The 16,200-nt window shown below is 47.4% G+C and overlaps 1 protein-coding gene across 1 annotated transcript; it reads left to right on the top strand.

Moving 5' to 3' along the window:
• Positions 1-459: 459 nt before the first annotated feature.
• Positions 460-4,500, top strand: Abhd15 (abhydrolase domain containing 15). The gene is made up of 2 exons (XM_052196180.1): positions 460-1,443; positions 3,639-4,500. Exons 1-2 carry the CDS (start codon positions 590-592, stop codon positions 4,162-4,164), a joined length of 1,380 nt encoding a protein of 459 aa, XP_052052140.1. The 5' UTR covers positions 460-589; the 3' UTR covers positions 4,165-4,500.
• Positions 4,501-16,200: the final 11,700 nt, after the last annotated feature.

Raw genomic sequence — 16,200 nt, 5'->3', positions numbered from 1 at the left:
GGCCGCAGAACCAGGCGGAGGAGAGCGATGTACGTCTGTAGCTGCGAAGGCAGCCGCGAGTGGCAAAAGTGAAGCCAGCATTGCTCCCTTCTTGCTTTTTTTGTTTGTTTGTTTTTGTTTTTGCTACTCATCAATAGCAGGTCCCGAGGGCGCAGTGACCCAGGGTCTCCCCTGGCAGCCAGACTTCACAGAGGGCAGGGGTAGAAGCAGGCGCCTCATGTTCACCCCGGGGGGCCCCCCATCCTTTCCCCGCAACTCCTCCGTATTCTGCTCTCTCTGGTTGGCCCTCAGGTCCCCGCTCCCCCTTTGTGGCCCGGCTCTCTTTCACCCTCTGCTCCAGCTTGTCGCAATCGCTGTACAAAGGGCTGGGGGGCGGGGGTGGGGGGGCGGGTGAGGGGAGCTCGACCCGAACTGGCTGTCTCCGCCTGGCTGCAACCAATCCGGAGCGCGCGCGCCCTCCCGCTTGGGAGGACTCTTGACAGCCACCGGCGGCCGGGCGGAGCCGCGGGCAGAGCGGGGAACCGGGCGAGGGGGACAGCTCCGCTCCCTGCAGCCCAGTGCCTCCCGCCGGGGACTGCCCTGCCAGGCCATGCCTCCGTGGGCGGCCGCCCTCGCCCTGCTGCTGGCCGCGCTCGTCCTGCTCCTCCTGCGCCCCTGGAAACGCGCTGTCGGAGCGCGAACCCCGGTCCGGGACCACGAGGAGCAGGAGGTGGTGAGCGGAGGCCCCGCGGATCAGTTCAGCGACCGGCGCGAACCGCTCCCCGGGGGCTGCAGCCTCATTTGCAAGCCGTCGGCGCTGGCCCAGTGCTTGCTGCGCACTCTGCGACGCTCGGCGGCGCTGGAACCCAGTCCGCGCTCCTGGCTGTCGTGGCCCCACCTGCAGACCTTCTGCCACTTCATCCTGCCAGTCGGGCCCGGGCCTGAGCTAGCCCGTGAGTACCTGCAGCTGGCAGATGATGGGCTGGTGGCTCTGGATTGGGTCATAGGACCTTGTGCCAGGGGCCGCCGGGTCACCAACCCTGGGAGCCTCCCTCCCGTGCTGTTGGTAATCCCCAATGCATGGGGACGCCTCACCCGCAATGTACTGGGGCTCTGCCTGCTCGCCCTGGAGCGCGGCTACTACCCGGTCATTTTCCATCGCCGCGGCCACCACGGTTGCCCGCTAGTCAGTCCCCGACTACAGCCTTTCGGGGACCCGTCCGACCTCAAGGAGGCGGTGACTTACATTCGCTTCCGACACCCGGCGGCCCCCCTGTTTGCGGTGAGCGAAGGTTCAGGGTCCGCGCTGCTGCTGTCCTACTTGGGGGAGTGCGGCTCCTCCAGCTATGTGACCGGCGCCGCCTGCATCTCTCCAGTGCTACGCTGTCGCGAGTGGTTCGAGGCTGGCTTGCCTTGGCCCTATGAACGCGGGTTCTTGCTGCACCAGAAAATCGCTCTCAGCAGGTGGGTAACGGGAATAGAAGTCTACATCTCTGCCTCATATGGAAACAGACCATTGTGGGAAGGTTGGGGCAAAGTTCTCACAAGGTTTTCAAAGCTGTTCAAACCCTATAATTGACACAGAGCTAGGAAAGTGAGTTTCAAAGCCATAGATAGCCCCAGGGCCTCCATCAGGGCCGCATCAGTTCATCTCAGTCTCAGGTGTCCTAGCAACCGGTGGTCAGCAAAGGCCTGCACCTGACATTTAGCATTTAGTCCATAGCTAGATAGGTCAGCAAACAGGGCTCTGGAAGCAATTGTAGCCGATTATCTGTCCAGAGTGTTTACTTTCAGACTCTGAGCCAGGAGGTGGCAGGAATGAGAGATGTGCAGCCTTTGATTTATTAAAATTCTTCAATCTGACAGATGTTTTACATGTTTCTAGGTGAGTACACAACACTTATTTGTGTGTTTGTTCTTTCTGAGTCAAGGTCCCACACGACTCAGGCTGTACAGCTGAGGGTGTGTGCCCCTGAACTCCAGATCCTCAGCCTTCGCCTCCTGAGTGCTGAGATTACAGGCATCGGGCACTGCACACATCTGCTAAAAAACAAAAACCACCACTGAACTCTTAGATCTCCAGAGAGAAAACAATTTTAACACCAGGCAAGACTGTTCCACAGAAACCACTTGAATGACATTTCCAGTCTTTCCTAAGAGATGGCAAAAATGAGGTCAGAGGCAACAAACAGGAAAACCCAGGACATGGGGTCAGCCCGGCTAGGGGTCAGGACTCAGCCAGCCCCTTTAAGACTCACTCCCCCTTCAGTTGAGTGGAGTTAATACTAACACCTCTGCAGGTGCTGTGACCATTTTATATGAAAACACAGGACCCTGACCTGCCAATCAGAACTTTTTTTTTCTTTGCCATTTTACCACCTTCTATTTTGAAAAGGTCAAACCATGAGGCTGAATGAGAGGCGCAGCCATGGCAACTCAGAGGTTTAGTTCGGGGACAGGGTATTCTAGTCTAGCTGAACTGCCATAGTTTCCACTCCACAATGACCCCTTCAGTGCTGACCACAGGCTCAAGCCAGAAAGTTGGGTAAGGGAATGGTGAAGAAGCCAGGGCCTTTAGGAGCCACCCTTCCCATGGAAGTCTGGGGTTGGAAACTCACACACAGATCTAAAGTCAACTGACTAGGTTGATTACTCTACCTAAAGGACTGAGCTGCCCACCCTGGCCTCCTTGTGATCCTTCCAAACCCTCCCCTGGGAACTAAGAGGTCCCTTTTCCCAGTGCAGTAGTTTGCGAGCCCCTATTTAGGAAACCATCTAATAGACTGATTATAGTCCCAGTTGTTTTGCCTGCCACCAAGCACTTGCTAGGAGTGCATGCCTCAGGTGTCGGTGTCCCTGACCAAGGTCATCCCACCAGGCATGCATTCAACCCCAAAACACAGGCAGTACATGGAATAAAACAGCGATTAATTGTGAGAGAGGGAGAGATATCGCCTCCTCGTTTGAATTGTCTGAAACAGTGAGTTCTCTCAGGATGAACCTCAGAGGAGACAGGTCATGAGTTCCTTACAAAGGGTCAAAAGTTGAGGTTACAGAGAGCATTATCCCTAGTCAACAGCTGCAAAGGCAAATGTTATAGGAGTGACAGAGAAGAAATTATCATCCCAACAGAGAAGCCAAACCTATGCATTATATCCGAAATCTTCTGATCTTAAATAATGGCTACAATATGAAAAGGGTTTGGGGGACCAGAAAGATGGCCCAGTGGTTAAGAGCATCATTGCTTCTGCAGAGGACCCTGGTTCTGCTCCCAGCACCTATATGGTGGCTCACAACCATCTGTGAGTCCAGCTCCTGGGGAGCTTCTGATTTGCATGGGCAAAATATTCACAGACATGAAATAGGTCTTTAAAAGGGGCTGTGTTGTTTGCTTATGTGTGAGGGAGTCGGGGGTTGTCCGACTGAGAGACCAAGACTCATTGATAGTCACTACCTGGAACTCCCAGAGATCCACCGGGCCTCTGCCTCTTGAGAGCTGGGATCAAAGATCCTTGCCACCAGACCCATTCTTTTCTGTATTTCAAAGGCTCAAAGTCTCTGTGGCTAGACTCTGGCCTGGGCGCCGCCTCCGCAGTAACTTTGCCTGTCATCTCATGTTCTGATTTCTCTATCCCTTTGTCTCATTCACCTGTGGTCAGGTATGCCTCTGCCCTGGAAGACACAGTGGACACCAGCAAGCTCTTCAGGAGTGGCTCTCTGAGAGAGTTTGAAGAGACCCTGTTCTGCCACACCAAGAGTTTCCCCATCAGTTGGGATACCTACTGGGATCTCAATGATCCGCTCCGGGATGTGGACGAGGCTGCAGTGCCTGTGTTGTGCATCTGCAGTGCTGACGACCCGGTGTGTGGACCTCCAGACCGCACTCTGCCTGCGGAACTCTTCCACAGTAACCCGTACTTCTTCCTGCTGCTCAGTAGCCAAGGAGGCCACTGTGGCTTCCTGCGCCCTGAGCCCTTCCCAGCATGGAGCCACGAGGTCATCTTGGAGTCCTTCAGGGCCCTTACTGAATTCTTTCGAATGGAAGAGAGAATGAAAGGACTGAGCAGACGCAGGACTTCATTTTTAGGGGGTCGGCGTCGCTGGGGAGGCCTTCAGAAGCAAGAGGTTTCCCCTTCTTCCAATCTGGAGGAGGTTTTCAACTGGAAACGTTCTTACACCAGGTGAGGCTCGCCTGGGGAAACCCCTGGACCTTTGAGAAAGACCCCCACAAGGTATCACAGCGAAGGGGAGGGCTCTGCACCCTTCCCTTAAACTGGACAAAGACCTTTCAACCTGAGCACACTACCTTAAGAAGAATTGCCCTGGCTCTAAGAAACACTGCTCATCCTGCTCAGCCCTTGGCCGCTGTCTCCTGTCATCAAAGTCACAAGCAGAGTAGCAGCCCTGGAGAAGTCCGAGGACAGGAGAGAAATTCTGGCTCTCCTAGCTGGGAGTCCAGGCAGGATGAACTTATAAGAGTCGATGGGTGGTTCTGTCCCACATAAACAATCATCTTGGTGACTCTGAGTCTCGAGCTGGAGCCACTTGGTACAGAAAGGACAGGATGTTTGTGTCTCTGTCCCATTTCCCTCATGTGCTCTGCGGTTGTGGTTCTGCTCTGACTTGCATATCAGCAGCTGGGGAAGCAAGCTGTCGTGGTTGACGGGCTCTCCCCAGTCTGAGAAACCAGCAGAGGCAGGAGATGTTGGGCTGAGGCCAGGGTGGAAGGAGCTAGCTAGCAAGAGCAGAATGTGAGTGTCTGCCCTGCCTCTCGCAGTGGATGGGCGGCTCAGTGTCTCAGCGCTGACACCAAGGCCTGTAGGCTAGGCTCTCAGGCTGATCTAATCCATCTCCTAAAAGTTATTTCAGGAGTAGGAGGTGGTGCTATTGCCCAGGGTCTAAGGGTTCTATTGGATCATGGTTGTGGTAGCCAGGTTAGGCCAGACACACACACACACACACACACACACACACACACCTTCAGTTCTGATCCAGGACATTCCTGCAGAGAACAGCAGCTTTCTCACAGTGGGCTTTCTCACAGTCAGTGAGAAGAGTAACAACGCTCATAATAGAGTCTCTGATCAGTTTTCTTCTGGTACTAGCTTCTCCCTTTCCACAGTCAGGCAAGAGATCTGGGAGCAGAGGAGAGAAAACCCCCCAAGAGCTTAGTGAAGGCAGCCAAACTATTTCTGAGTGTCTCACATTACAGCTTTGTCTGCTCAATTATTCAAAAGGCAGAAGCCTGTTTTCTGAATCCGTTCACTCAGCCACTAAGTGGGCATTTGGTTTTATGAGGGATAATGCTGCAGGTCTGAGAACAGTAAGCTGTAGCTCAGGATGACTTACAGAGCTTGGATTGGATTAAGCCTTTACAAATTATTTTGACAGCTGGACATCTGGATCCATGTGTTGTTAAGATTCAAAAATCTACCCTGAAATTTTGTTTTTTATGTATTCATGGTGCTTGGGGCCTCGCTCGATAGGCAAACACTCTACCACTGAGCTATACATCCAGTCCTGAAGTTATTGTTTAGTTTATCAGTGGGAAAGAAGGCACTGGCTTTAGACTTAAATCAGCAGAATAGTTTGAAAGAAACTTTCACAACCAAAAGACAAGGCTAGCACACAAGGTGCACTGGGGCTTATATCCCAGGTGTGGATAATCTTGTCCTATCTAGTTTTGGGGTTGTTTGTTTGTTTATTTTGGAGTTTTGTTTTCTTCCTGGCCTGGAACTCACTATGTAGACCAGGCTGCTCTCAAGTACAGAGCTCCACCAGAGAACTGGAATTAAAGGCTTGTGCTAGCTACCCCACCAAGCCTTCTAATTCTGTTCATAAGGAACAATGTAGTAACTCCAGATATAATCCAGATAGCATTCAATTATCTAAGGCACATATCCTATTGTGAAAGAAATTTTTTCCCCTCTTCTCCACTTCTGGCCCCTCCCCCTCTTTCCTTCTTTCTGAGCAAGAGAAATGAAAAGGAACTGCACTCTAAAGAGGAAGCTCCTCTGTCGCTGGTGAACCACAGCCAGGGTGGAAGGCTGGGCTGGGGATGGCTGGCATATGGTCACCCACTCCTACCCCCACTTCTGAGTCAGCAGGGATTTCAGTTAATTAGGGTCCTGCTGTTCCGGATGTTATTGGATCCCTCAGAGATAATGGTAAGACTTAGCCTGGTGGCAGTACAAGTCTAAGGCTAAAGTGTCTCTAATGGCAAAAATCTGGGCGATTCTTTCTAGATCAGCTACCTCAGGACTCTTTCCTTCTAGAGAACACTTTTGAGAGAAAGCCTGGCTGGGTTTTCCTTCTTTCTTTCTTTCTTTCTTTCTTTCTTTCTTTCTTTCTTTCTTTCTTTCTTTCTCTCTCTCTCTCTCTCTCTTTCTCTCTCTCTCTTTCTTTCTTTCTTCTTTCTTTCTTTCTTTTAAGAAAAGCAAGCTTGCTAAGGGAAGGGAGCACAAAGACTTTATAGTAACCTTTTTCTTCCTTTTTGTGGAGCTGATGGTTAAACCCAGAGCCTTGCACAGACCAGACAGGCTTCACCACAGAGCTCCACCCTCTATCCCAACACAGGCCCTGCAGCCTTCAGAGGAATGGAAGAGAACCTCTTGCGGAGGTTCTTGGGCCCCAGGTTCCACTGATTTAACCCTAAACCATTTCCTCTTCCTGCTCCTTACACAGGGCATTTTCGGGGAGGGACTTATTATTTTTTGAGATGGCAGCTCACAATAGAACATTGGCTGGCCTCTGACTCACAGAAATCCCCCTGCTTCTGAATACCAGGATTAAAAGTACATACCACCATGTCCAGCTTAGGTGATTTACAAAAAGAAAACCCTTTCCATCACTGTGCAGAGACCAGGGTGAAGGCTGGACACGCAGCTCAGTCGGGAGGGCGCTTGCACAGCGTCCATGAGGCCGCAGCTTCCATTGTTTGCACTGCGCAAGCCACTGCAGTAGTGCACACTTGTAATCCCAGAGGTGGAAGCAGGAGCTTCAGAGGTTCAAGGTCATCTTCTGCTACACACTGAGCTTGAGGCCAACATGGGCTACTTGAGACCTTTCCCCAAAACAAAACAAAAAACCCAGTAACACACACACAGACAGAGAGAGACAGAGACAGAGAGGGGGTGAGGGGAAGAGAGACAGAGAGAGAGAGAGACAGACAGACAGAGAGAGAAACTAGGTAAAGGGTCATCTTTACCAGAAAGTGTGGTTTCTGTTGAAGCAGGCAGGGTTTGGGTGACCCTGCTCTTCATCCAGATTGTGCCAGTTTGGGTAAACAGTTAATTGTGTGAAACATATGAGGAGACCCAGGTGCACTACCCTGAGAAAGCATGGTTCTTTGAACAAAAACAAACAAACAAACAAACAAACAAGCTCTGAGTTTGAGGAAGCAACAATGAAACAAATCCCAAGAACGCCATGCCTCTCCATAGTATCCTGTCGTTCTGAATCCCGAGTTCCTCCTCTCCGACCAGCCCGTTGGTCTCTTCATTCCTCACAAGCTCCTTCGAAGAGTAAAGGAAGACAAGTATGGGGAACCAAAGGCTTCAGGAGACATCTCGAGAGTCAAGACTGAGCAGAGCTTGGTGCTTTGCCTGTAATCCCAACACTTAGGAGTTAGAGACAGGAAGACCAGAAGCTCAAAGTCAGCCTCAGCTACATTACAAGCCAGGGCTATGTGAGATCGTGTCCCAAAAATCCACTAAGTAAATAATGTGAGAAAGAAATGGAGACGGAATCCTCTGTCTACCTGGGAATCAGAGAACAGGAAGCAGACATTCATTCATCTCTGAAAGGCTTCTTTGATTTCTGCTAAGTACTTAATGCTGATAGCAAAAATATGCTAAAAGGCTAGGAAACAGGTCCAGTGGGTTCTGAGCCAAACAAGCTCAAAGATCTGAGTGAGTTTGGATTGCCAGCACCCAGCTAAAAAGAAGGGTGCATTAGATGTCATCCTTCTGTGAGTTCAGACCCTGAGGGCAGGGGGCACAGGTGGATTCCTAGAGCTTGATAACCGGCTCGGCTAGCTCATCAGCAACACCAGCTTCAGTGAAAGACCCCAGGTCAATGAGATGGGGCCAGGGGTGTGGCTCAGCATTTAAAAGTATTGGCTGCTCTTCAGAGGACCAGGGTTCAATTTCCAGCACCCACATAGCAGCTCACAACTCTCTGTAGGTCCAGTTCCAGGGGATCCAACAGCCTCATGGAGACATAACTGCAGGTTATCAATGCTCATAAAATAAAAATAAATAATTTAAAAAATAAGATGGGGCTGGAGAGATGGCTTAGTGGTTAAGAGCACTGACTGCTCTTCCCAAGGTCCTGAGTTCAAATCCCAGCAACCACATGGTGGCTCATAACATCCGTAATGAGATCCAGTGCCCTCTTCTGGGGTGTCTGAAGACAGCTACAGTGTACTTATATATAATAAATAAATAAATCTTTAAAAAAAAGATGGAGAACAATGGGGAAGACATTTGACATTCACCACATTGGCTCCATGTACACCTGCACACATTTTCACACATTCATGTACACACCCATGCACATACCCATGCACACACATACCCATATATCCACACACAGACTTGCACATGTGTACATGTATACACATGTGCACATATACCTGCATACATATACTCGCACATACATACACATACACATGCACAGACACACATACATCTGTACACATGTGTACATGCACATAAGAACACACACATCTACACACATGCACATACATACACTAAACATGTGTATACATACACACATACACTACACATACCTGCATGTACATACAAGTACACAAATGCACACACACATGTACACACAACTGCACACATGAGTACATGCAGGAATACTCAACTGCACACATGAACACACACATGTACACACACCTCTACACATATTTACATGCCTGTACACATATGTACATACACATGCACACAAATATACATGTGCACACATACACAAATGCTCAAACACATGTGCAAACACATACCTGCATACATGTCTACAAGGACATGCACATGCACTGCACTAAGCTGCATGTACAGCTTTATGGTCTCATAAAGGCTTAACACTTACATATGTTTCTAGAGAAGTGGCTGGAGACAACAGTATGAGAAAAAGAACACCAAAATTCTCTCTTGAGAAAACATTTGTTTTATGTAATGACATCTTTTCTAAGACCCAAAGGCTGTTTAAAAAGAGGTCTAAAGACAGGGAGTGCTGTCTTGGCTTCATGTGTGACCTCAAAGCCACATGTGTCACATACTTCTCTGGGAGTTAGTCACAATCACAAAGGTGTGAAAAAGTAGACACGTGGGGCCAAATGGTTACAACTTTTACAAGGTTTTGCAAGGCTGTAGTCAAGGCTCCAGAGGATGATGTTAGAACTTTTTACCAGTTATCATGGTTTGCTTTGAGAAAGGTTTGAGAAGGTAGACCCAAAGAGTCTGTGTGCCCAACACAGAATGAATGCCTTCAAACTAGCAAGTGCCATGCTTTCATTGAAGATATTCAAGCTAGACTGCTCTTCGGCATGTATGAGGGCACACAACTAAGATGTAGGAGTAGCCTAGATCCAAGGGAAGGTATTGCTTTAAGACTTATTTAGCCCGGCCGGCCGTGGTGGCGCACGCCTGTAATCCCAGCACTTGGGAGGCAGAGGCAGGCGGATTTCTGAGTTTGAGACTAGCCTGGTCTACAGAGTGAGTTCCAGGACAGCCAGGGCTACACAGAGAAACCCTGTCTCAAAAAACAAATTCCCCCCCCCCCAAAAAAAAAAAGATTTATTTATTTGGAGGCTGAAGAGATGGCTCTGTGGTTAAGAGCACTGACTGCTTTTCTAGAGGTCCTAAGTTTAACTCCCAGCAACCATCTGGTAACTCACAATTATCTGTGATAGGATCTGATGCTCTCTTCTGCTATGTCTGAAGACAATGATAGTGTACATAAAATAAAAATTGTTTTAAAAGATCTACTTTTATTATTCTTAATTGTTTATGTGCAGATGCTTTGAGGAAGTGCGAGGCATTGGATCCCCTGGGTCAGGTGCTGGGAATGGAACCTGGGCCCTCTGCAGGACTAGTTCATGCTTTGACCACCATACTGCCTCTCCTGCTAATGAAGGTCTCTTATCTTTTTTTGAGATGAAGTTTCATGTAACTCAGGCTAGCCTGAAGCTTCCTGTTTAGCAGATGATGACCTTGAACTGATCATCCGGTTTCCACTTCTCCACATTCTAGGATTATACACCTGTGCCACCAGGCCTGGCACCTTAGTTTGTGAATTGAAACAAATGGTTGGTTTTGGGGTATGTGCATAGACCTAACAGGATACAGAACATAGAGTTGGGAATAACAAATATTTTAATAGAAATATATCATATATATGTGATATATGTATATAAATGTATACATATATGTGATATGTGTATATAGATCTATATATGGAGAGAAGGGGTGGATCTTTCATAACCTAAGCTGTCCCTAAGCTCACTATACGACAAAGAATAACCTTGAACTCTGATCCCCATGCCTCACTAGCCAAATGCGAGAATTACAGGCCTGGCACTATGTGCAGTGACAGAATATGTTTTAAAGTATATCCAATAATTATATTCCATGCACAAGGACCATGAAGTTAAAACTGAAAATTTCAAGGAAATAATAAGACACAAAAGTCAGGCTGAGAGCACATACTTGCAATATCAGCACCTTAAAGACTGAGGCAGCAGGTTTTATTTTGAGGACAGCCTGGTCCACCTAGTGAGGTCCTGTATCAAAAATCAGAGACAGATGAGAGAAGAGGGGAGAGGGAAGGGGAAAAAGAGGGAGAGTGACAATGGAGAGGAAAGGGGGATACATATTAGTACACACATACACACATGCACGCACACACATACACTCATATGTCTTTTTCTGTAATAAGATAATACCTGCTCTGATTTTTTTTTTTATTTCCCTTCTAATCCTTTGCCTCTGAGTAAACTGCATTTTCCTGCAACATTGAAATGTTCTTAGACATTAAAACATTAGCCATGCTTTAAGACAGGCTCTCACTGTCTAGACCAGGCTGGACTTGAGAAGCTGCCTCTGCCTCCTGAGTGCTGGGATTAAGGGTGTGCACCACTTACACTCAGCCATGTTGTTTGTTCTTCAATCTTTAGGAACAAACTTGTGCTGCTTGTCTTCTTCAGTGCTCTGTGTACTGACAGCTTACCTGCCGAGGTCCACAGAGCCTCCTGCACACACTGGCCATTCCCATTCTGTCCTCTTAACACTAACCAGAAGCAGCTGTTTAATCAACCACAAGGCCTCATCTCTGGGCTAATAATTTCTCAGCAGGCTTAAAATTCTCTGATCATCAATGGTATCTTAAGATAGGTTCCAGTGTGTAATGAGTGTGTGTTATAGGACTTACATAATGACTTGAACATAGAGGTTCTAGCTAATTCATGTGTGACTCAAATGATCCTGGAAAAAGGCAGGTGTACATATGTGTAATCTCAGCTTGCTGAGACAGGAAGCATTTAACGTTTGGGCTACTCTACTACAGAGCAAAACCATTTTAACTGCCTGCTTCCTCAAAAATGCATTCAGTGACCATAAGAGGTATTTTATTAGTTGCCTATTACTAATTATTAGTTTCAAGAAAAGGCTGAAATCATACAGGCACTTTAGCATGTAAGGTCTGCTAGGTAGTGAAAGCACGTGAAGCCCATTCTCCAGCACGAATTCCTCAGCCAGAAACCAAACACCTCTGGGCTGGAGAGATGGCTCAGAGGCTGAGAGCACTGACTGCTCTTCCAGAGGTCCTGAGTTCAAGTCCCAGCAACAACATGGTGGCTCATAACCATCTATAATGGGATCTGGCACCCTCTTCTGACATGCAGGCAGAACACTGTATACATAATAAACAAGTAAATGTTAGAACAACAACAACAGGTGCTGGAAAGATGGCTCAGCAGTTAAGAGCATTAAGTGCTCTTCCAAAGGCCCTGAGTTCAAATCCCAGCAACTACATCATGGCTCACAACCATCCGTAATGGGATCTGACACCCTCTTCTGGTGTGTCTGAAGATAGCTACAAGTGTACTTATATATAATAATGAATAAATCTTTAAACAAAAACAACAAAACCCCAAAGACCTCTAAACAAAGCTGTTCCTGCTTTCAAACTAGACAGACTGAAAACACCTTACAGTTAGGATGCTTCACAATGCCGACGTGGTGGTGCACACCTTTAATCCCAGCACTTGGGAGGCAGAGGCAGAGGCAGGCAGATTTCTGAGTTCCAGGCCAGAATGGTCTACAGAGTGAGTTCTAGGACAGCCAAGACTATATGTAGAAACCCTGTCTTGAAAAACCAGTGGGGGGAGGATGCTTCACAACACTTTTTAGCCAAACTGTATTTCCAATAGATTGAAGGTCTGAGATGTGAATTTTGTGTGTATGATGTATGCACACGTGTGAGTATATGCCCCAGTATGTTCACCAGGAGGCCAGAGGTCTTCATTGGGTGTCTACACATTTGCTTTATCTTTGTGATATGGTCGGTCATTGAACCTGAAACTGATTGGCTAGGCTATCTGGCTCCTCCTGCCTTCCTTACCCCAACACCAACTGCTGGGGTTACAGATGCAGGACACCACTACACCTAGCTTTCATGTGGGTTCTGAGCCCTACTTTACCCACTGAGCCATACCCTGAGCCCCCAAGTTGTAACTCTTTATTTTTCAAGACAGGGTTTCTTTGTGTAATTGTCCTGTCTGTCCTAGAACTTGCTTTGAGGACCAGGCTGACCTCAAGACTCAGAGATCTGCCTGCCTCTGCCTCTGCCTCCTGAGTGCTGGGATTAAAGGCATGTGCTACCATGTTCAGCATGTAGAAGTTACAGCAAGATGTAACTTTTGTTTTGTTTTGTTTTTTTCGAGACAAGGTTTCTCTGTGTAGCCCTGGCTGTCCTGGAACTCACTCTGTAGACCAGGCTGGCCTCGAACTCAGAAATCTGCCTGCTTCTGCCTCCCAAGTGCTGGGATTACAGGCGTGTGCCACCACCACCCAGCTAAGATGTAACTTTTAAGATTTCACAATTATGGTCTACAGAGTGAGTTCCAGGACAGCCAGGGCTACACAGAAAAAAAAAAAAAAAAAAGATCTCACAACTAGTTATTATTAGTGATGGGGTTAAACCCTAAACCCAAACCAGTGTGCTTCTATATGTGTGCGTGTGACTGTGAATACACGTGATTGGTGGCCAGAAGACCTCAGGTGTTCTTTTCTTTTCATAGCAAGGTTTCATAACCCAGGCTAGCACTGAGGCTTGAACTTCTAACTCTTCTATTGCCTCTTTCCTACTGTGCCAACACTCTCCCATTGTTACAATTCCAACCAGCCAACTCTAGTAACACTGTAAATAAATTGCTTTCCTTGACAAGTATGCCTATCTTAGACTTTGTAAAAGATGGTATCAAATGCAGAAATTATGGAGCAGGAGGGTTGGCTCAGAGGTTAACAACACTTGGTTGCTCTTCCACAGGATCTGAGTTTGAGTTCCAGCACTCACAACCATCTGTATCTCTAGTTCCAGGGGACCTAATACTCTCCTCTGGTCTCTGTAGGTACCAGGCACACACGTGGTGCCCAGACATACATACACCCAGCTACCCCTACATACCCCCTTAAAAAAACTAGCATATATTTCTCTTTGGAGCTGTTGGGAGTGTACAACTTCAAAGGGGAGACATACATTTATCTTTAAATAAAGTGCATCCAGAGTTACTACGCATGTAGCCTACACATACAGCTGAGAGCATCCTTAGCAGCCTTGGCTCCCTCTGTTCACTAAAAACAAGTATCTGGGAAATAAAAAGAACAGAGTTGGGCAGTGGTGAGTTCCAGCACTCACAACCATCTGTATCTGTAGTTCCAGGGGACCTAATTCTCTCCTCTGGTCTCTGTAGGTACCAGGCACACACGTGGTGCCCAGATATACAAACACCCAGCTACCCCCACATACCTGCACGCCTTTAATCCCAGCACTTGGGAGGCAGAGGCAGGCAGATTTCTACAAAGTGATTTCCAGGACAGTCAGGGCTATATAGAGAAACCCTATCTCGAAAAACAAAACAATGGGGCTGGAGAGATGGCTCAGCGATTAAGAGCACTGATTGCTCTTTCAGAACTCATTTCCTGAGTTCAAATCCCAGCAACCACATGGTGGCTCACAACCATCCATAATGAGGTCTGATGCCCTCTTCTGGTCATTTGAAGACAGCTACAGTGTACTTAGATATAATAAATAAATAAATCTTTAAAAAAAAAAAAAGAAAAACAAAACAAATGGAAAAAGTAGCAATTAAAGTACCATCACTAGTTGCCAGCACATGAACAGAAGGCTCTGTTTCGGAGCATCATTGAGAGGCAGGCATAGCAGAGATACTATGGAGCTAGCTGACATCTGTGATGTTTGTTTATATTCTTGCAATCTCCGTTAGGAAGGGGGGTAGGGGAAGGGTGGGAAAGACAATCTCTCCTGCTGTAAACTCAACAATGGAAAAATGCAAAATCAGTCGTCGTCGTCCGTCCCCCCCCCCCCCCCCCAGCCAGACAGGGTTTCTCTATATAACCCTGGCTGTCCTGGAACTCACTCTGTAGACCAGGCTGGCCTCCGCCTGCCTCTGCCTCCCAACAGTGCTGGGATTACAGGCATGTGCCACCACACCTGGCCAGTTTGTATTTTAACACATAGGAAGAAATACTGAACACTGGGGGCTAATTTTGGTTCCACCTCATAATTTGACAGACATGTTAAGATCAAGTGGCTCATACCAATATTCAAGTAGTACAAAATTCCGTGCCCTGTTTCCAGTTGTTCTCTAGTTAATATGACAGGTAATCTAAAATACACTTTAAAGAATTATACTTAAGCCAGGCCTCATGGTGCAGATCTAAAAACCCAGTAAATTAGGAGGCAAGAGGATGGAAATTGTAAGGTTAGCCTGGGAAACTCAACAAAGACTCCATATGCTACAGTTTAATCCTCATACTTGGAAAACAGACAAGCTAAAGAGGCCAAGTATGGTGGCACATACCTTTAACCTGACCAGAGGCAACTTAAAAGTTACAGGCCAGTCTGGTCTATATGGTGAGTCTATCTCAAAACAATGACAAAGCAAGAGACGTGCTAAGATGGGTCTGCCAGTAAAGTGCTTGCCGAACCTGACAACCTGGGTTTGATCCTTGGGACCCAAATGGTAGAACTGATGCCCGAAAGCTGGCCTGACCTTGGCATGCATCCACAACACAGACAGATTAGAGTGGGGATGAAGCTTAGTGGCAGAGCACTTGATTAGCACGTTAAAGACACTAGGGTCAGTCCCTGGTGCCACTGTCAGCAGGTAAATCCTCCATACCGAGCTGGGGGTGGTGGCACACACATATACACTGTACCTGAAGATAAGAAATTATATTTCAATGAGCTGAAATATTCCTTTTTTTTTTTTTTTAAACAGTGTAGCCCTGGCTGTCCTCAGAGATCCACCTGCCTCTACCTTCTGAGTGCTAGGATTAAAGGCATGTGCCACCAATGCCCAGTAAAGCAAATTATCTTTATGAAAAAAAATTTATGGCCGGGCAGTGATGGCGCACGCCTGTAATCCAAGCACTCTGGGAGGCAGAGGCCAGCTTGGTCTACAGAGTGAGTTCCAGGATAGCCAGGGCTATACAGAGAAACCCTGTCTCATAGGGGGGGAAAAAAACCCAAAAACAACAACAAAAAAATTTTTACTAAAGAAGAAAATTTACTAAAGAAGAAAAAAATTACTAATTTTTTGTTTTGTTTTTACTAAAGAGCAGGGGGCTGAATGGGTCAGTGGTTAACAGCACCAGCTCTGCCTGGCACTGTGGCACACGCCCTTAATCCTAGTGCCTGGGAGGTAGAGACAGAGGCAGGTGGGGCTCTGTGAGTTTAAGGCCAGCCAAGGCAACATAGAGAAAAGCACTTTCTGTTCTTTCAGAGGACCAGGTTCAAGTCCGAGCACATACATTGTGGTTCACCAACAGTCTGTAACTCCTGTTCCAGAGGATCTGATGCCCTCTTCAGAATTCTTTAGGCACCAGGGATGCATATAGTGCACAAACACACATGCAGGCAAAGTATTAATAAACATAAAAGTAAATAAATCTAAAAAATAAAATGAGCAGACAC

Source organism: Apodemus sylvaticus, chromosome 10 (assembly GCF_947179515.1).
Source record: "Apodemus sylvaticus chromosome 10, mApoSyl1.1, whole genome shotgun sequence".
NCBI lineage: Eukaryota > Metazoa > Chordata > Mammalia > Rodentia > Muridae > Apodemus > Apodemus sylvaticus.
The sequence above is the reverse complement of the archived record's forward strand: the minus strand, read 5'-3'. Positions and strand labels throughout refer to the sequence as shown.